The sequence below is a fragment of the Cupressus sempervirens genome, chromosome 8, assembly GCF_028749045.1.
Source record: "Cupressus sempervirens isolate cs-2001-9-10 chromosome 8, ASM2874904v1, whole genome shotgun sequence".
NCBI lineage: Eukaryota > Viridiplantae > Streptophyta > Pinopsida > Cupressales > Cupressaceae > Cupressus > Cupressus sempervirens.
The window spans coordinates 503,093,646-503,116,748 of NC_143125.1; the positions used below are offsets into that span (position 1 = coordinate 503,093,646).

Below are 23,103 nucleotides of genomic sequence, written 5' to 3' on the forward strand. Positions count from 1 at the left end.
GCGTAGATTATCCCCACCATGGTTTTCATCCTCTCATTGAGGGTTTCCACGTATAAATATCTATGTTATTGATGCATGCTTTTGTGTAGAACTTTCTATGGTTTTAGTGCTTAGATTTTATTATTTTTTAAATTGTTAAAAAGGTACTAACAAAGTGTGTTGAAAGAATCATTAGAGTAACTTGTAGAAGGAGGAGGAGGAATAGAGGTACAGATTCACCCCCCTTCTCAGTACCTGCTGGGACCAACACTTGTAGAGCCTATAAAAGGATTTATCTTTGTTAGTTGGTCCAACCTTTCAAAGGATTTGATAATTGGAGTTGGCTTCCTCCTTGGAATTGTATGTGAATTGTGCTAGTGATAAACTTGCCATTTTGGGAACTAACACTAGTTTTGTGGGTTCACCCTAATATGTTCTAGTGGAACAAAACTCACATCAACACTCCTCAAGAAATATGAAAAGCTTTCAAATCTTCCACTCTTTCCATGCACTCCCAAATTTGTAAAATTAATTTCTTGAGTTTCCAATGAGTATCCTATCAACATATGACATTAATCATATTTAAAAACCTTCGAGACAAGGTTTCTTGGTATTTTAGGAGTCTGCACATGTGACTCCAACTAAGGCCATTGCACTTTTGCTTCATTGTTTGTTTCATCTAGCAATTTCACATCTTTAATTGCAATTGTATTTGTATATTGATATTTGAGGAGGCAAACAACCCCTTTGACGTTCTTGGATTAGCTTGAAACGCTATCAAAAATTATTTTTTACTCATCCTTCTTCAAGAAATTCCAAACCATCTTCGATATAATTTATTAGAGGGATTAACCTCTCTAAGCCCATTAACATAAGTACTATAATATAATTATCTATCATATCTGTTTAAATATTATAATTATTATATAATATATTTTATTTCCAAATAATATAAACATAGTAATCCCAATTGTCAAATTTAACTATGAATATCTAATATTAATAGATCCATAAATATATAAATAAATAATTTAATCAATTAAGTTTCATTTCAAATTTGAAATTAAAATTATACCATAGCTTTAATATGTTTAAATATCTATACTACAGGTAATCCAAAACAATGCATAAATAGCAGGAATTGGGGGAGCAGCAAAACATTGAAGTTGTGGACCGTTGTTATTCCGGACAAGACAGGGGTGTAGAAGAAACCATCGCATCACGTGGAACCCTCTGCCGCACCCAAAAAAGGTTCTCAACGCTGGCCCCCCAGTGACCGTCCCTCACTACAAAGGCTGGCGGCGAAATGGTATAGTTTTTATTTATTTATTACCGGCTTGTTAGAAAACATACGACAGAAGACGTATCCACAGATTTGCTTAAATTAGCGGTAGGCGTTTTCAATCTTTTCTTTTCTTTTCTTGTGGCAGAGCAGAGCAGGGCAAAGTGAAGTGTAGGACAGGCTGTTAGGAATCGGTGCCTGTTATTTTCAGTTGGATAGTTGTTTATCGGACGGAACTTTTTGCTGGGAAGAATTAAGGAGGGTATTTACTTTGCTTGCTTGATTAAAGTTAAGTTTACAGAATCTCAAGGCTTAACAGTGAAGGCAACTCAGGGGCTCTTAATGTTTTGTCTTTGCGCCACATGCTTTTGAAAATTTGCTGTTGTAGAATGGCTTTCATATGGGTTTAGAGAGCAGGAGGAATTTGAGCCAATGTTTATTTGTTTACATAGATAGACGGGCTTCATAACAATTTTGGAGGAAAATTGTGGTGGCATTTCATTTTGTTTAAAAATGAGGTAGTTTAATCTTGAAACCCTAAGACTGGGGAGCTCTTAAAACATTACAAGGCCATGTTGGCTGGGAGACTTTAAAGTTGAATTTTCTGGGTACACAGGGGGATATGGGGATTTAAGCAACAGTCATGGGTTGCATACTTCCAAAGGGTTGCAAAGGCCGAAAGAATGACAAGCATAAGGATAGTGTGGCCGAGGGGCAGACTGCTGTAGAGGAAAGTGAGACTGATGGGTTGGACATGCTGCAGGAAGGGTGGAATGTAGGCGAGTCGGATGTTGGGGTCTCAAGGTTGTCTAGGTTGTCTGCACAGTTTTTGCCCCCTAGCGGATCCAAGGTTGCGAAGGTACCGGCCTTCAATTTTGAACTGAAATACTCATATCTCTCTCAGCGGGGTTATTATCCGGATAATTTGGTTAAGGAAAACCAGGATAGCTTCTGTATCCACACACAGTTTGGACAAGACCCGAATGACCATTTTTTTGGTGTGTTTGATGGTCACGGGGATTATGGAACCGAGTGCTCGCAGTTTGTGAAGAGACAATTATGCGAGAACTTGCTCAGGGATCCAGATTTTAAAACAGACGTAGTTCGAGCATACCATTCTGCTTTTTCTGTTACAAATGCTCAGTTACATGAGAGCGAAATTAATGATTCAATGAGTGGAACAACAGCAATAACAGTGCTTGTGAGAGGGAACACACTCTATGTTGCCAATGTGGGGGATTCTAGGGCCGTTATTGCGGAGAGGAGAGGGAATGAGATTGTTGCTGTGGACCTTTCCAATGATCAGACTCCTTTTAGAGCAGATGAGTGTGCTCGTGTGAAGAGCTGTGGGGCAAGGGTAATGACTCTTGATCAGATTGAAGGTTTGAAGAACCCAAATGTTCAATGTTGGGGAGGGGAAGAGGATGATGATGGTGATCCTCCACGGCTCTGGGTTCCAAATGCAATGTATCCTGGTACTGCATTTACGAGGAGTGTTGGGGATGTAATTGCTGAAAATATCGGTGTCAATGCAGTTCCTGAGGTTCTTGTGATGCAGCTCACACCTGCTCACCCATTCTTCGTTATTGCAAGTGATGGAGTATTTGAATTTCTCTCCAGTAAGGCAGTTGTAGATATGGTGAGTAACTTATTTCCTTTGTCATATTTTCTGCATTTCCTTTTAACAATATTAGTGGTTATCTATGTACAAATTTGTCCCCAGTTCACTATTGTTTTGTGTTCTAAAACTAAATTTATATGCTTGGGTTTATATAAACAAAAAGGGATCTAATATATGAGCCCGCCAACCAAAAAGTATAAAATGTATAGAAAGGGAAACACTTTGGTTTAACTGCTACTAATATTAAAAATTGGAGGATTGAGGCAGAGTAGTTTCGGTTGCCATTTCAGTTTCTCTTTAAGTAAACTTATAACATTGCCTTAATCAAGGAATTAATTACAAAAAAATAATTTAATTTTGTATATCAACAAGAAAGGCAGTAATTTTCACTTTCAAGCAGATAATTTCTTCATATGAAGTATGAACTGCATGTGTTATGTCCATAGAGGATATTGGAATGTTCAGAGGGGTATAAATGGGCATGGCATGTACATAACACTGTTGTTCAATCCTCAAGGGTCTAAAGGTTAACAATATTTCCTGCATTGGAGCAAAATTTTGGATCATAAGTTCTGATAAACTTCACTACTGATTTTAGTAACATAGCAATAAATATATTTTTTTATGTAAGAAAATAGACTGTAGCACATGAGCTTTCTCCAAGCAAAAATGGCTACTGATTCCAAAGTTGTTTGGTTGTGCTTCTCTGGCCCAGGATTATAAAGTTTAAATTTGGGCAGCTTATGATTTTTGTTTGAGTGGACAAAGGTGCAGTCTAATATTAGTGAGAGTTGTGATACACCTCATTTTTCTCTCTGTCAGCTTGTTCAGTGAACTGCACGGTTGATGAAGAGCTATATGGTGAAGTATGGTCAATATTCTGTCTTGATTATGCCATACATTTCAGACAAAGCGAATAGACAAGCTAAATTCAATGATATTCTTGTCACTTCTACCATGAATAGATTTAGAAGATATCCATGTGAGACACAATCATTCCTTCAAGGTAACTGTAGTTGTAAAACAAAACAATATGCTAACATTCCCAACAATATGAGAAAATCCAGTGACACGTGCTGCCAAATGAGAGAAAAAATGCTACTGGAGTCACATATCTGCAGTTGGTTATATGAAGAATGGGGGATTCAAAACTAAGTAAAAAAGTGGTAAATGTGAAAGTTTGCTTGAATTGGCATTGGGGTCACATATCTACAATTTGATTGTATGAAGAATGGGGAATTTTAAAGTAAGTGAAGAAAACTAAATGTGAAAGTTTGCTCAAACAGGGATGTAAACCTTCAAATTTTTATTTGCATTGAAATACAAAAGTGATGCCAGCCATCTTCCCATGAAGATTTGGATCTTCCTGTTATCATGACAAGCATACAACATGAAGAATTTGCGATTCTCAATGCCTCGATATTTTTTCTCACTCCTAGAAAAGGTTGCTTTGTTCTCATAGAAATAGGAATGCCAAAAGCAACTTTACATGCCTCTAGGAGCAACATCTAGCACAATCTCATTAACAAACTTCAATTTATCCAGCCCATCTCATATTTTGAATATGTTGTAATGTCTTCAAAGTGAAGTTTTGATAACTAGTTTTGCAGATTTAAGTTAGTGTGCAGACATGAATTGAACAAAGCCTCAATGCTAACATCATTGACAAAGATTTTAATGCTTAATGATGTTTCTCTGATTATCAATCCATCTTCTTAGTGACAATTAATTTCAGGATTCTTGTCGAAATCATTACTTGAGTTCCTTATGCTAATTAATTTCAGTAGGGAGATTGCAATTCTTTTTACCTTTCTTTCTATGTGGGTTCTTTTTTGGATATAATTTCCAACCTCCCGACTCAATGACCATCCTCTACTCAATGAGCACCATGTGCTGATTTCCTAGTACTTGTGGAAATAATTACTCTCTTGTTCTTTTTTATGCACCTTGATCTCATTTAACTTTGAAGGAGAACATCCATCTATCTTAAAATAATGAGTGTGCTTTATCTATTTCTACTAGCTTAAAGAGCAGTACAACCCCACAAAGATGATTATGCAAATAACTTATGTAAACAATTAGGAATTCAACCTAATTAAATGGGATAGCAAGCGAAGTGGGCTTAACCTTGAAGGAAATTCCATGGTTAAGCACACTTGAGTTGGAGAAATATTGTAATGGGCGAGCTCCTAAGAAGGCTTGATGTTTCACGCTTGTGAACATTACCTAGATGCAATGAGTGCTAATTGTTCCATTCATTCTGAGATGGGTTCTTGTAAACCACTAATAATGAAACATGGGTCAATAGTTTGACTTTAAAACCACACTTTTCAATCTTGATAGCAATATCATAATTTGACTTGTTGTGAAAACTCCTACTTATCACTATGAATTCGAGACCAAACACATTTTTACCCTTTTGTATAACTCTTGTACACAATGCTTTAGTATATTCTTGCATACTTTGACCATCTTTGTGGCAAAACCTTCCTTTTCATATCTTCTTCTTCTTTCTGACATGCGATAGAACTTTTTTTTAATTAAAAATTTTAAATGCTCCCAATAAACTATACAAGATTGTTTTAAATCTGTGGAACACAAGGGACTCTCGAACCAAGTAAAGGCATTGCTTGCAAACCTTAGACTAGCAAATGAAACTTTTTGTTTAAGGTTACAAGAATCCGCTTTAAATTATATTGTAAGTTGTGTAAATTGATTGTCAAATATGGCTGTATTGACATAATCTTTAAATGGCAGTATTCAAATCTTTGCTTCTGCTTTAAGCAAAGGCTTGTTCCAGGTCTCTTATTTGACTCATGTTCCTCATTGGAACTTTTATCAGTGCCAACCTTTCCAAGATGATTTGCATAAGGCTCCTCATGGTCTCCATGAACTGCCAAAGATTTGCAATGGTATCTATCCTCCATCTTAGAGACCTAGCTTAAAGATCATCGTTTTCTCCATCCTTTAATATGGTTCTCTGCTCTCTCTTTCCAAAGACAAAATCTTTTTTCCACTTGAGTGGTTTGTTGGCATAAACAACAAAATACTGACAATCCTCCCAATGAGTTTCTCATGATACACACTCAGTCTATGAATTACCAAGGGTATTCCCTAGGCTAGTTGCCAAGATCAAATACAGGCTTTCTTTGGAGCTTGCAAGCACTCTCCAAGGATTAATAACAACTTTACAATGCTATTTTGTGGTAATGAACTGCAAAGTACCGCCCACACTCCCAATGTAGCGAACTTCTTGTGACCCACTTGGTCTAGAAATAGTACGTTGAATTACCAACCATGTGCGGAACTTGTCTTGTGGCATGGAATGAACTTGGCTGTCTTGCTGAATCAACCAATAACCACTAAAACACAATCATGGTGACAAACAATCAATGGGAAGCTACTAACCAAATCCATAGAGATGTTTTCCCAAGGATGAGAAGGGATATGCAAAGGAATACTCAAGCCCATCTTTCTGTTGGTTGGTTTATATTGACAACAAACTACACATCTTTTGAGGAAATGATGAACATCATGCTGCATATGTGGCCGATAAAAGAATCTCTGTAAATGGTGAAGTTTTTCTTGTTTACCAAAATGACCCCTATAAAGAGTAGAATGTGCTTCCTTGAGATGTGACACCTGATGATCTCAATGTAAACAAAGTTTATCCAACTTATGGAGGTAGCCCTTCCTTGATATGGAAATCTTGACAAGGTCTCAAATTTGAAGTTGAAAGATTTTGGAGACTTGTGTAGGTAACACAAAAATAAGGAACTTGAGCATACTGAGAAGACCATGTTTGATATCCCAAATGAGAAGTGGCCATGATTGTTAAAGCATGAGTTGTAGAAGGTTGACTCAAACAATTTGCAACATATGTGGTATTGATTTTGACAGTCATTTTTTACTAAGTGTTGCCATCAATGCCGAAGGGGAAGAGTATTGGCAAGAGACACTGCAAAGATTCTTTGGTGTTGTCATTGATGGAAACCCAAGTTAGTATAGCCATCCGCATCACACCATTCTATCATACCCAAAGTCAGATTGCAGGTTTATTCTTGTCTGGCAAGCTGTGAACAAAGCATGTGCAATGTTCGGTAATGTAGTCGGTACTGATTTTTTAGGTTAATATTTTATGTTGCAAACCTAAGAGAAGGTTGATGGATGATTGGACTACTTTATTCCAAAGTTTTGTTCATTGATAAGTTTTGTGCGAGCTAGAAGCATTTGTGTATTGGTTTTGGTTTGACAATGAAGAACAACATACTATTTTAATTGATCCATATGTGAATTTGATGGAGAGGTCTTGGTAATTGTTTTTGTGATCTATGATGGTTAGCCAACATATTTAGTAATAGGTGATTAATTGTTTTGGTCTGCATTGATATTTGCATTCGGATTTTGCCAACAACTTATACATGTTTGATAATTTTTGTAAGTGTTCTTGAGCCGACATGCTGTGCATATCGATTGTGCACAATTTTGTGTGCCCAAGATAAAGATTTGTGATCCGAATCAGAGCATGACAGTGTAACAGAGCATTGAGTAATGAAGTGTATGAAATCAGTGTAATGCACTTAATTGGAACTGTATTTTTGGCATTTGTAGATGCCGTTCCTTAGTTCAAACACTTTGAACTGTGATGCCATTGTAAATATTTTTTAAGTAGTAAGCTTTTTTCATTTGAGCAATGAGCTCTAGGCAGTGTGTATGTGCATTCCTTATTTTAATACTTCGGCAGAGTATTTTCATCTTGTGGGTCCATCCCGGTTTTTCCCTAGACCGGGTTTCAACGCATAAAAAGCTTGCTGTTGTGGTTGGTTGTATTATGTGTTTGTATCTTTCTTTTGATTATATGTTTTAAGTGGTTAAAAGATCAGATTAATAAAGTTAAAAATCACAGGACACAGGTTCACCCCCACCCCCCCTTCTTAGTGTTCCTCAGTTCCAACACCTTCTCCTATTGGGGGTCATTGTTGTATGGTCATTGCATTTAGCTATGTGCTAGTCTCCTACAAATTACCTGCACATACCCTTCACAAGTACTCTGCTTTAGGTCAGTCGTCTGCATGGACATGTCTAGGTCTACTTGGGGTCTTGGAAGGGATGAAAGTACAAGCTTCTTCCATGGCCACCTAAAAAGAAAATGCGTCTTTTCAAGGAAAATAGAGTAGTAGTACATATAGCAAAAAGCTAAAGGGGCAGGTTTGTCATTGTAATTTCTGCTGCTTCTAGTTTATTTAATTTATTTAAGCTCTATCCTTGCTGTCCTCAAAACTTAAAGAGTTTTTTTGCTATGCCCAAAACCCTGTCATGCATCCTCCTATATCAGATTGTTGAAGAAACATTGTTTTATGCATATTACATTTTAAAAATGTACTTCAGCCAAGAAGGAATGCCATGAGATTGTTAAGAATGTAGGCTTAAACTTTTTCGAGAAATAAGTCAAATATTCTCTGATACCTTTTCTTATTTAAAAATGGCATAAAAATGTTTACACAGGGAAGGAATTTCCTTAAAAATGTGCCAGACTTTCTCTTACAATTTTTATTTTTGAAAACATTGCCCTAGTTGCAGTTCACATTCTTTTTTTGTGTTTTGATACTGCTAGTGGAAATTTAGATTTAGTTGTTCTAGTTCTTATATGTTTGTACAAATCAAGGCTTGAAAATTCGGACTCAACAATATCTTAGCCAACCCAATTTTTTTGAAAAACTTGGAATCACCAAAAACTTGGTGAAAAAATTGGCAATAAAGCAAGACACTTTGTTGAACATTTCAAAATATGTAATTTCTTAAATTGTTTTAAAAATACACACATATACACTAACTTTGTAGAGCATTTACTGATTTGATACATACACCATATATTAATCAAAGTTTTGAGTTAAATTCATAACAATTAAAACTTAGCAAATTATGGCAAGAGCCTACAACACATGGTAAATTGTGAGCCTCTTATTTGGGACGGATCTTGGCTTTGAATCTACTCCACCTTAAAAAATAATAGTAATTATTTCCAATAAATAATAATAAAAAATTAAATCTCAGCTTCAGCCCTTTACCCATAAAAAAACAATTAGCAAATTAATATAGAATCATATACCAAAAAAACAAGTGCAACATCTAAATACAAATAAGTTTAATACATATAGAAGTCAAACTCCATGAAATAACAACCTCTGAATGCATAATAAGTCAAAGTTTCAGTATCAGCGAAAATTAGAAATACAATTCATAAATTGCATCTACGACTAAAGCTCAGAAGTGATTGCTGTTGCTGGGCAGGTGGTGCTGAAGTAGTTGCAGCATCCTCAACAAGTGTCTGAATAGGTGTCTCAACCAAAGCTTCTGATGGATGACCATCATGTTATTCCTCACGTGTTGCCACTGCTGAATCCTGGTCATCTGCTTCCTTCTAAAGTCAACTAGCTGCTCATCAAACAAGAAAGGATCCACATGCAAATCTACATCATCACTATCAGGAGTAGCAACCCAATTTTCTGAATACGGATTAATTGCATCCAACTCAAGTGCTTTATATGAAGCCTACCCTTGCACCTTCTTTTCATTCAATTGAAGGTCGTAGTACACATAAACCAAGTCATTCAAGTACTTGTGAGTCAACCTTTTGCATTTCTTTGTGTATGTTCTAAAAAGTATTCCAGTTTTGCATGCAACGAGAAGCACTACAAGGCTGTGATAATATTTGGATGCAAAGATTTTGAAGATTAGGTGTTTTTACACCATAATCTACCCACCGCAAATCTGGAAGCATAAGAAAATGTCATTTATAATGTTGTGAAGGTTCCAATAAACTTAATGAGCGAAACAAATAGCATAATAAAACTAAATACATGTTCTTATTTACCTGGCCTATCTTCCCTCTTGTAGCTCTGTAACTCATCAACTATGAGGTCTCGAAAGTCCAAATCGGCAACCAATCTTCGAATGCATGTGTCCATGCCAACTTGAACTTCTGCCTTTTGCTCTGAAAGTGTTGGAGAAGTAAAACATGGGGTTCAACTAGTAGGCATCAACATGAATATGTTTGTAGAGCTGTTGGTCCTACGATTGATTATGTTCCCATATGGTTCTCTATTTGATATCATTTGACCTATAGTTGTCTGTTCCACCTATGATCGATACCCCATGGGGTCTTTGTCCCCATCCATCATTTAATTCCTCACCAATGAATCTGACACTTGGACATAACAAATTATATAAAAATCAGAGAATTGCAAAATTTGAAATTTAACTAATAAATCATCAATCAAGACTTGAACACTTACATTGATGATCCATCCATTAGCTTGCCAAATGTAGCTTCAAACACTGTTAAGTTTGTAGTTGCAGTCAGATTGATATGATCACGAGATTCATTACTGATGATAAATCATCTTTAAATAAATATGCTTACGTATATTATATTATATATATAATAATATATAATAATATATATATAATATACATATGGTTTATATATATATATATATAATATGTGTATGGTTATTTATATTATCAATATACTATCTCTCCTCCTCTCATATTTATGAGTCCTCAAATCTGCATTTGGAAATTATCAATAACAATGGCCATGATTCTACATTTGCTCAAATGATCTTGGAATTTAATATGGTATCAGAGCCAACTGCAAATGTGACTAAGAATTTTGAATAAAGGGATGACTTTAGCAATATAAACATTGCATTGGAGTGACTCCTTTCTAGTTGGGCCTGAGGAATTTTGCAGATAAAGTATTGGGGTGTACTCTATAGTCTGCGGAACTATTTGAAATTTAATTATACAGGAACCCCCAGAAAACAATTGTGTTTACCGAAGTGAGATTCATCATGCAGCAGGTGAGCGCACACAAGTTTTGCAGGATGTGGCTAGTGATCCCACACTTGCTCGCACTAAAACTGTCCGGTGCGCTGCATACAATCATGGGGAGGTTGTATTTTCCCAGGTAAGCTTTCTTATAGCTTTTTCATTTTACATTGCCTTCTATTTTGGGAATGCTGAAAAGTTTATATTGTCCAAAGAACTGGTTGTTGTAAGTGGTTCTATTACATACTAACATGGACACTTAATAGCCACGAGAGTATTGAATTAAATCCTCATATTTGTCAAGGTTATGAGCCTTCTATGTCAGGCTTGGCTTATGCAGTCAGTACAGATCAAATTTTTATATCTACTGTTTTAAGGAAAATATGTCTGTTATTTTTTATATATGTTTAACTCAGCATTTCATGACAAATATGCTTTTTAGTTGTTTCTGCCGTTTAATGGATTTTTTGAAGTTGACATTTGCATGATATCTAGCATTGCAATTGTTTGATAATTTTACATACACAACTGGTACATATGGTTATATTCTAAATGACTGAAATGGAGTGAAAAAAACAACATTTTCTGTGATTTGCATCAGCATTCCAATTTCTGAAACATACAGAACATTTTTATTAGTAAAGTAATGTTAGAATTGGAGGATTATGTTGGGAGCGTCATTTGGGTATTATCCATGGTCATCTGGGTGGGGCTATGGGTATGGTTACAGTCATGGATACACTATTTTTAATTAGGGAATGGAGTAAATAATTAGTTATCACAAGATGTAGGTTCGGCAAATGGGAGCTTCTTCCTCGTCCCTGCGATTTAGTTTTCTGCTGACTATGGTTTATCCACATACAGGAGGGACTAAAATATTTCCTGAAAATTTACCTTGAGTATTAAGTATAGGATTATTAATTAGTGTGAAGTGCTTTCAGGCATCCTATGTATTTTTTAAAGATTTGTATGGTTTGAAGTGCACTACAAGTATAGCGAGGGCCCATTGATTTAGGAAAAGTATTTTTGGAGCAACATCCAAGAGGGTTGAGCCGCCACAACTGAAAACATCGATAGGGATAGAATCCATTGCGTAATACTCAGAATGAGGGCTTGAGCCAGAAAAAGAAGGAACTCCAGTAACTGTGCTTGGGCTACATACACTCATGGGAACTCACACCCCTAGCCCTAGAGACTTTCTAAATGTGATGGCTTAGTTGAATCGAGAGAAAAGAAGGGCCTTAGAAAAATTCTTATTATTAAAAATTGATTCCATAATATTTACATATTTTCTAGCAAGTACAACTTCTCAGTATATAGCTAAAACTAAAGTATCTTTAAAATAGAGTGGCATCGATTGCTGGCTTTCTCCAATCAAAATCATATCATGGGTTGCCTCATACAGGTCCACAAGATTGGGGAAATGAAACATGAAGTATGTTGCTTAGTAATTGTTCAAAGCCGGAGCAATCTTTATGATTTTTCTTCCATCTTGCGGTTCCTACATACTAGAATTGGTTGAATACTCATTTTGGCTCGGAGTCTTAAAATCCCATATTCATGAATTTTATTAATTGTTTTTAGAATCAATAACTCTTTTAGCTTGGGTCCTTTACGAAGCATCAAAGGACATACTTAAAATATTGTCCCTTTACACCCTCGATATTTTTGAGTTTTTTTATCTTGTCTATAAAAGAGGGAATATAATCTATCAAAGATATCCTGGCATCTTGTAAGCAAGTCTGTCCTTAAGGAAACATATGTTCTTTGCGCTTTGAGTGTGCAAGAAATCCTCATCATCAAAATTATCCTTAGACCATGTTGGATTATAATTAAACAAAAGTATCCACCTGTATGCATGATATTTATATCTTCTACCAAGCGGTTCCTAGGTATGAAGGTGATCCACTTACCTATTAAGGTAATGTATTTAATTGAATACACTAGCCTACAAACCATGCTTAAGATAACCAAAAGGTATGATTGAAATATTTTGTTCTTATATATATGATGTATTACTTAACTTTCTTATATAGATAGTTATATAAATAAGAATTTATAGGAGAATATGTTATATGAGGAAAAGCCATATATATAGAAATTAAGTATTGTGTTATCTTAGTTCTAAAGAGAGATATTATAATCATGTTAGTAATGGGCATGAGTTAAATTACTAACATTCATATTTATACAACCAAGAGCTATATACCTTGATCTTTTCCTCCGAGAATGTTTTTGCAGAAAAAAAAAGGAGGAGATCGAGATTTAGAGGGAGCTTGACATTTCATTATATGCAACCTTGAAAGAGAGGGAGAAAGTAAAGGAAACATGTATTCTGAAAATTAAAACATATACAATCTCCTTAACAACCAAGGCAAACCCTATTACATGTGGCACAATCATACTCAATCAAGATATTGGTGTATTGTGGACGAATTTGAGAAAATGGAAGGACATGTTTGCTTCTACTATTAAGCTAAATGAATGTTTGGACCTTCAATGGATGAAAAGAGCAAGTTGGAACTTAGAAAGGAGTTGTCATATTTGATACAAAATTGTTCAACAATATAAGAATGAGTGAAAACTTTACATTGTGGGGGGTATAATAGTCAATGTTCCATTCCCACTTGAACCTTATTAAGAGGGGAGATGTTCCATTCTCAAATAATCTAAAAAGACAGTTTTTGAATCTTCATGTGCAGATAAGTATTCTTATTTTTTACATTTATCTAGTCATTGTAGTCTCTCTCTTATTTGTAATTTTATACATACTATAATGGTTATTTGCCTTGATCTTTTCGTTTATGGTTAAGGATATTCTTACATGAAAAGAAGATTGGTACTTCACATATGCTACTTAATATTGTGCAGACTCAATCTAATGATAGTAGACCTTGATGATCAAGATGGATAAATTGAGGCTCTTGAAGCAAACATATTTAATGATTGAGAATAAGATTCTTCTACATTAAGAGGGAGTATGACATTTTTTCTAAAGGAATGCAAGAGCTTAGAAGATTGATACTCATAGGGAGTCTAGAAATACATGTATGTGACTGCATAATTTTGATGGGCCTACCCCTGTATACATCATGAGGAAATAACGACTTATCGTTGAAGGTTGAAAGATTAATATCAGATTCAAAGGGAGTCCAAGAGGCATCCTTGGGTGAAGAGAGTCTCAAAGGGAGTAACTACATGACCTGACTTCCCAAGATCATTGTTCAGAGGGAGAAATTTTGAGATGCAATCCTTTGTGGATGATATCCTCTCTATGAGGAGAAGTTCTAAGTGAAATTCTTTGTAATATGCTCTCCTCTATGAGAGAGAAGTCTGAGGTGAAGACCCTTGTTCCACCCTCTAGTAGCAGCTACTGTGTGTCCACCCTTTGACTTGGTTCATGGTGGATATCATGTGAGTTACTACATGATGCTATTGTGATTATGTCATGAAAGGTGACAATCTTTCAGTAATGTATATATCTAGAGGGTAGCTATTGAATGGTGACGATTTTATCAATAGTTGGACCTGTTATCATAACAAACTACATTAAGTTATTGTCCTAAAGTGTCGAAAGTTATGATAACGAGCAAAAGGTAACTATTGAAAGGTGACGATCTTATCAGTAGTAGACCTATCTCCTAACGCCAAAATGTGTTGGAGCAAGTGTTATCATGGTTCTTTGGGCTGGATTTTGCCAGACACCTTGATAACCAACTCATCACTCATCATGGTTCTTCGGGCCGGATTTTGCTGAACACCATGAAATTAAATTGTTATGGTTCTTCGGCTAGATCTTGCCAGACACCATAACATAAATTTATTATAGCTCACACTTAAGGTGGTGTTTAAACTTATATTAAGGTTATAGAAATTGCTTCAATTCCCTCTTTGCTAAAGAGGAAGTGTTGAGAAATTTATCCTCATTGTGAATCGAAACCAATTCCATATGTAATATATGTTAACATATGTGTGTGTGTCGATGAATTTATGTTGATATCTTTAAATGTACCATTCTAGGAATATCATACCAAGATGATATCTCTTCATATACTCAAGAAAATAATATGTTCTTAATCAATCCTTCCTAACTAAGAGGGATTGTTAAGTTTGTAGTTACAGTCAGATTGATATGATCATGAAATTCATTATTGGTGAAAAATCATCTTTAGATAAATATTCATATATATATATATATATATATATATTATTACATATATTATATTATATATATCATACATATGGTTATTTATATTATTATTATACTATCTAATGATGAATAACTATTGAGACATGTCTACTCTGGTATTTATGAGTCCTCAAATATGCATTTGGAAATTATCAATAACAGTGGCCATGATTCTACATTTGTAGAAACAATCTTAGAATTTAACAAACACAACCTTAACAACTTTATCTGCTTCAAATTTCTTGGCATAAGGACTTTCAAACCATTTCTCACTCACAAACATCCACCTCAGGTTGGGCAACGGGGCTAATATGCTCTGCAAGGTGAGAAAACTAGTAGCAAAGCGTGTGACCCCCAATTGCACAAAAATCCTTACTATCAGTGTGCTCTCTCATAAGACTCATGACCCATGTGTGGTTGCAGCTGTACTTTGTGATGTGGCTTCCATCTTCAACCACCTTCTCCATCCTACTCAGTTTGCTTGGGTCCCCAAGGAGCAAGTCAAGACAATGGGCAAATAGACAAGAGCTCCAAAATAGTGTGGGATGCCTATTATATATAATTTATAATGTTTTAGATTTATTAATAATTAATATTTATAATTCATAAATATAAAACTTAGACTCTTTTAATATGAAGTTTAAACACTTCAAAATTTACATGAAACTCAAAACTTTAAAATACAGCCACTAGGGGATTAGAATATTAATACTAATGTTCGTGTTAACATTAATATTTATAATTGAGAAATTTACAAATTAGCAATAACATTTTCATAAAACTCTTTTAAATCCATAAACATTTTAGTATTATAAATCTCTGATTACAAAGTTTACAAATATTTCTGAGTAACATTTTTTATAAAGTCTAAACTATTATATTGAGCCGTTGGTCATTTTAAGAAAGGATTAAAACTTTAGAGGTTAACATTAAACTATGTAAAACACCTCTGATTGAGCGTCTGAAAGTTGGAAAAATGCTTCTGAACAATGTGTCTGGACTTTGAGAGACGTCTGAAAATTACTTCTGAGTTCTGAAAGCCATCTTCAACTTTCAATGTTTTCTGTTAGCCACCACTAATTTCGTCTCCACCTTATCTTTCGCCCTCAATAATGTTTGGGGCGAATAAAACAGAACAAATAAAATATGTGCGTTCAGTGTGTGAAAAGACTTGGATGATATTTTGAATTTTATTTTGTTGACCTTTGCTGCCAATGCATTCCTGAAAATCTTGGGCTTTTTGGTGAGGTTACCCTGTTCATCATGCCACATGTTTTTGGAATATAGTGGCAACGATTTAAACTGCGACACTATTGGGGCCCTTGCCCTATATAGCAGCGATTTTCAACTATGGTACACATGTCCATTAAGTTTGTGCTAAAATTTGATTCCTTCAGCAAACTTTAAATCAAACTGTTCAGGGTTTTAAAATCTCAGGGTTCTTTTCTTTGCAGCAGTTTAAGTTGATTATTCATGAGTGAGCTGTGGAGAGAAAAAATTAGATAATGAGGCAGGAGAATATTTGACCACAAAACAAGGCCAGCAAGGCAAAATGTGTAAATTTAAAAAATGGACACCAATGTTATTTGTTTCAGTTCATTAATGTTTGTGAAAAATTATCAAGTTTGCCAAATTTCTAATCCTTGAACAAACATTAAATCAAATTGTTTAAGACTTTGAAAATTTTAGGGTTCTTTTTTTGCAATATTCTTAAGTTGATAATCATGAAGTGTGTACAGAAAAAACTAGAACATGATGTAGGAGATTATTAGACCACAATACAAGGACAGCACGGCGAACCACATACACTGATTGCTCTCTGTGAATCTAAAAATTGGATACAAGTGTTAGTGTGAGATCTAAAGATGCTAAATGCTGTGGATTTTTTTGTTTCTATTGTGATGTATTCTTGTCTTATAGTGCAAGATATCACAAGGTTGTTAAATTTAACCAGTAACAATATGTTGGCTAGGAACATGCACCTTGTTACAGTTCTCCAAATAATGTTTTCTTGCACGGCATATTTTGGTACTTGACTCATGGTTGCTGATGCACCCACTAGACTGTAAGTTTATATTTATGGGATCATAAATGATGGTACTAACGGAAAAGAGAGGATTGCGTTTGCCCCATGTTTAATATGCTACAATATCAGGATGCGATTGTAAACATCATTCTATCAATAATGCCAATGCCTTCATGTGAGATGAAGGTAAATATGCAGAACAAATCTAGTATTACATTACTTGCATGACTTAGTGATATTGGTATATACAGTTTAGGATGTAACATACCATTGCACCTCACAGAATTGCAGGAAGATAGATATTATAACTGAGTTGGATATAACATTGTCAGTAAGCCTCAACCCCACTTTTTTTCCTTTTGTTTCTGGACATCATCCTTTCCAAGATGTGGCAAACCAACGTTTGCTTGGCAAAGCCTTGAGTTGTTCAATTTGAAGTGGTTTTTGAAACTTATGCTGCATTGTCTTACTCTGTTGATATTTAAATAAATTATCTTACTAGAATTTCTGTGGTGCAGGTTGTCAAATTTAAAGACCCTCGGGATGCTTGTGCTGCAATTGTTGCTGAATCATATCGGTTATGGTTGCAGTATGAAACCCGTACTGATGACATTACAATTATTGTTGTACGGATTAATGGGCTTCAAGATGTAGGATATATTGTTCGCTTAGACTTGTCAGCTTTTTTTTTGTAAATAAATTATATTTTTTTATCAACTCTCAAGTTTGAGACTTGTATATCTTTTTTTGAATAAAATGCTCTTTTGTTATCAGTCAGGCACAAGAAGTAGTCCAGTTTTAGTCACAAGCTCAAAGCTAGTACATCAACTTTCAGCAGGAGAACAAGGTGATGAATCCCCCTTATCTGTCGGGGACAGTGTGAGAACCTCTCGACCAGCTCGACATGATTTGTCACGAGCTCGTCTCAGGACCATTGAAACATCTTTGGAGCATCCTGTTTGGGTTCCTCCAATGCTACCATATAAAAAGACCCAGGAGGAAATTGTAAATAATCTTCTCCAGTTTCTATTCAAATTATAAAGAGACACTTCTGTATGATAATAAATTTGTTATAAAGAGACACTTCTGTATGATAATAAATTTGTTTGCCCATCTCTTAACTTTATTATGTTTTCACCTAAACTGTAATTAATGCTTTCTTGTTTTTTGCCCCTTTTTCTTGAGGCATCTTTTTAATTATCTTTTAAAATTGATTTATCAGGATCAAATTGATCGGGCATTGCAAGGCAATTTTCTATTCAACAAATTAAGCAAGGAACAACGTCAAATGTTGTATGAATGTATGGAAAAGGTTCAAGTTAGTGCAGGAGATATCATTATCCGACAGGTCCATTCTAAAACATGGTTTTTGCATTATTATTCTACATACAATGCCAGATTTGATTGTTTGTGTCTTTGCAAAAATGCCCATTGTATGTTCCAAACTTTATGTACGAATTTTGATGATTATGACGGTTGCTTCCCTTTACTCATCTGTAAGGCCAAACTTTCACCATTCTTATTGTTTACACTTTTTACATGTCAATATAAAAATTTGATACCATTCCACATCAGCTGAAAATTAAAATATTTAAGGCAATTTCGGGGCACCAAATCTGATACTGTTGTACAAGTGTAAAATATAGTGTTTTTGTTATATTGGATTGTAAACTAAAAACATCATTATATTACTAGTTTAAGTCAGGATGTTTGATAGTTCAAGATAGACTAATACATGCCATTGCTAAGGTACTGCTGTGCTGATTTGTCATATATTTTACAAAGATTGATCATTTTGCAGTGCAAGATCATTTGAATATTATATCTCATTCAGTAGGTCACTATAATGGTTCTATAATTTCTATGGTCTTCTGTTGTATCCTAATCTGATCTGAAGACCAGTTGAGCTAATTTTGGTCTAATCTATTCTTGTACTATAATGCAAAAAGAGCATACAGATTATTACGCCATAGGCATTCCTTATATGAAGAGGACGAGCTAAATTGTAAAATCAACGGTGCAAAGTTTGTTACAACCAATGACTACCATGAGGACGATCCTCGCCCTTCACCGTTTTTAATACCGCAACAGCTGTATTTTTAAAGTGGATGGGACATCAAACGGACAGCGGGGTCAATGTCAGTATACAACATACAACTGACATGAAAATGCCCAAGTATACTGTCTCCTCGTCGTTTATTAACTATCACATCACGGCCAATGCTCAATGTTAATTCTTGGTAACTTCAGATTTAAACCATTGTCATAAAATGCTCCTGCTACCATTTTATTGGGCATTCCCGCCTAGCTACCGATCATGGTGTTGAAATTTTCTGATCACAGAGCTTGTCAAGACAGTCGTTCTGCAAAAGTTGATGGTGTTGCTTCAAATGGATTGCGAGACAAGAACGAAAAGATGCGCTAATCATTTCATTAAAATTCTCTCGCACCTGGAAAACTATGGTTCCTGAGCCCAGTTCATTAATTTGCTTGTCTTATGGGTCTTTTACGGTCTCTTTGATCTTTACTGGCATTGTAGGCTTGATCTGCAAGGTTTTTTATGTAGGCCTTACGATGAATAATACATAATAATTTGACTATATTGTCAATCTACTGTTATTGCATACGACACTATGTCACACACTACAACTTCCTTAGGAAGTTACCCAAGATAAAGTACAAGCCTGGAAACAAAATAGAATGCTTCCTACAGAATCTTTGCTCTCTTTGTCAGCACCAGGTAATGTTTACCATAATGTACATCACTACAATTAAAATAGGATACTCTGATCTCAAATTCAGAAAAGCCAACATCCGCCAAGATTAAAAAGTGTTGCTTATTAGGTTGACCGTCCTCCATAGCACTTTCCAAACTACAAACCTTTTCTTTCAACTAACAAACCTGCACCATCTCCAGCAGGAACTTGGCTGCTTTGTGGCCTTTGTCTTTCTATTCTTCGGCTATCAGAATATTCATAGGTGATTTCCTAATTCAGACCTTGATATCTCATTTCTTATGTATCTAGAGTCTTTTGAACTTAAAAATGTGGAAGCACCCTCTTCGTTTTTTGCTTGGAGTTCATGTTATGCTCTCAGGTCACACTGTACCTGCTGTCGATTTCTTGTGACATTCCCACACATTATATCTCATTGGAATTAATATAAACGACTCACCATTCCCAATTTGGGTTACACAAATTTGCACGCAAGCCTTGACATTCGGTTTTGGTGATGCTTGGTACTCGGGAATTTAATCTATATTTCTTTTAAATACACCATTGGCATTTTGTCAGATACTTCTGACACATTCCCTTCTACCTATTGGATATTAGGATTCGATGCTCACAATAGGCTCAGATACCTTGGTTAAAAGTGTGTATTGAGCATGAAATTTGAGGTCACATGGTTCTCTTTAATAGGATTCTATGCTCACAATAGGCTCAGATACCTTGGTTAAAAGTACGGATTGAGCATGGAATTTGAGGTCACATGGTTCTCTTCAAGGTCTGATTACTCTGTAGCGATAAATCAGGCGTAGATCCCTTATAGTGATTCCTCTTGGGCGTTCTGATTAGAGTTCTCTTTCTTATGAAATCAAATGGGGAAATTACATTTGATGGAGTGAATTTCCATCATTCTCGAGCACATTACCGTGTCGGGTTTCAAAATAGTGGGCATAAATTATGATCTCAATCCATCTCCTTTGTTAACAAAGTGACATCATCGTATTCGCATTTGTTTATTGAGCTCAACATGGCATGAACATATGAAACTATTACAATGGTCAATCATAGGATCCTGTGTAAGAAATTTTGGTATCCCTCCTCTACAGAACATATAGAGTAAGACGATCTCGTAGTTTGGTTATGGGAATAGAAATATGGGAATAGGAATAATTATTCTAGAATAAAAAATGGGGTATATATTTCTATTCTCTTTTTAGTTTAGCATAATTTGATGGGGAATTCATGGACCTAAAAATTTAAGTTTTCTAAAATAAATAAAACTAGAATAAGAATACGTATTTCAATTCCACCTATTTAGGTGGAATTGCAAATGCTTATTTTGGGGCCAAAGTTAGAATATGTATTGCTATTTTATTTCCTATTCCAATTCCAATTTGGTGCATCCAAACGGACAATTCAAATTTTTAAAGATGTACATATGCCTATTCCACTCGTATTCCCCCAGCCAAATAGACCGTTACATGTTATTATAATGAGCACACGACTTATCAAATAGCCATACAATCAATAATGTCATTCCTCACTTAACATCCAATGACTTAAACATTACATACTAGGGCTTGATTCCTAAGATAAAAGTGTTAAATAGTCAAAGTTGACTTATTTTTTCAAGTTTAACTTTGTCCGTAGTGTGTGACATTTAAGGGTGACCAATTAACACAAGATGCTTCTCTACCTTTTTTATGCAACAATTCAAACATTTGGAATAAAATATACAAGGAGATGTGACCTCTACGAAGGACAACATTAGTACAAAACGTTAAGAGAAAGTCTTAATGAACATAATAGACAAGTATATAAAGTGTTCTATTGCTCACTCAAAATTAAAAGAAAAATACCAAGAGCCTAAATGAAAACATCTTAGAGGTAGACATATCATTTACAAACTTTGTTTACTTTAGCCCAACCTCACCAATATTATAAGGGATAAAATGATAAAGCTAGAGGAATTGATTACACAATTAGCACAAGCTTACAATCCTCTACAATTCATGGGCATGCAAATTAGAGAAATAATGGATACTATCAATAGCCAACTCCTACAGATCCACATCTATAGGGAGAAAGTCAAAGGATGGATCAAGTATCTTTAAGAGACAATAAACATTCACTCGACAAGTATTCTAGCAGAAGCCAAAGTAGAAAACAAACAAATATAGATCTCTAATAGCCTGTCAAAGGAAGAGATAATCAAGAGAAACTCTTGAACATATAATAATAAAAGACATTAGGAGAAAATACTAAATCAACTCAAGGTGAAGTAGCGATGCCTCCTCCCCAACTAAGCATCATGTCTTCACAACTTAACATATTTTAAAATTTCTCACATAGTGACTCTAACAACTCTATCATTTCCTCGTCAATTATTTTAAAAATGTGTAGGTTCTCTAAATACCGATCGGACATCTTTATCAACAACCCCTAATTCTTTGTTGGGTTCCACCACGTATGTTGGTGTTGGATTAGATTGTGTACAAGGTAGGATGGTTGTTGCTATATAGATCTTGACTAGATCCCTCTACCTCACCTATGTTTGTGGGTGATTCGTGAGAATTTTTTTGTTGTCCTTGACACTACTTGTAAAAAGGTTTGTGTTGGTGGGGTGCTTAATGGGCACTCTCCTTAGAGACCCTTTCTTATCTTGGAGATCTTGGGCTTGAGTCTAATCGAACTTAATAAATAATAATAATTAATCAAAATACATACTAATAATTAATCTTGACTTCAGATTCTTAGCGATAAAAAAAGAAGTTAAAGATATATCATTTTTAATAATATTTGATTCATATATCTATAATTAATTTATAAAATTCTGGAAATTGTCATATAGTTATAATTTTATGAATTTCTATTTAAATTATTTACTAAAAGGTCATGAACATTATGTTTTAGAGAGAGAGAGGGGGGGATACAAAAATAGATGAAGATGTTGAGGTATATTGATAGGAAGATATCTAGTTATACAAGAGAGAGATACTAACAACGGGACATATGCTAAGTTCACCCTCAATATCTATTCGGCGTACCTATTGCACACTAAGGTGCGATTGCTAGTTATATATCTCTTTGAAGTTACGCTCTTCAATTGTTGAAGATAGGCTAGTACATGCCATTGCCAAGATACTGCCATGTTGAATATGTCACATAGTTTTCAAAAACTTGGTCTTTTTTTTTCCAGTGCACAATCATTTGAATATGTAATGTTATATCTGATTCAGAAGGCCACTATACAAATGTCCTACAATTTCTGTGATTTTTCTGTTGTATCTAAGTGTCTTTTGAAGACCTTTTGAGCTAATTTTTGGTCTAATGTATTGAAGTTAAATGTAATATCACAATTTCTTTTTTATCATGTAAAGTGGATAGAGTGGTCATTTAAAATTTCCTTGTATGGCTCTTATAAAATGGATAGCATGTTTATCCATA

At 34.9% G+C, this 23,103-nt stretch overlaps 1 protein-coding gene across 1 annotated transcript in view; it reads left to right on the plus strand.

Moving 5' to 3' along the window:
• Positions 1-1,299: 1,299 nt before the first annotated feature.
• Positions 1,300-23,103, plus strand: part of LOC149543396 (protein phosphatase 2C and cyclic nucleotide-binding/kinase domain-containing protein) — a 119,271-nt gene continuing 97,467 nt past the window's right edge. Inside the window, exons 1-4 of the mRNA XM_089798189.1 lie at positions 1,300-2,900; positions 17,449-17,580; positions 17,705-17,935; positions 18,153-18,278. Coding sequence (XP_089654315.1) covers positions 1,905-2,900; positions 17,449-17,580; positions 17,705-17,935; positions 18,153-18,278 — 1,485 coding nt within the window. The 5' untranslated portion in view covers positions 1,300-1,904. The remainder of the gene's footprint in view (positions 2,901-17,448; positions 17,581-17,704; positions 17,936-18,152; positions 18,279-23,103) is intronic.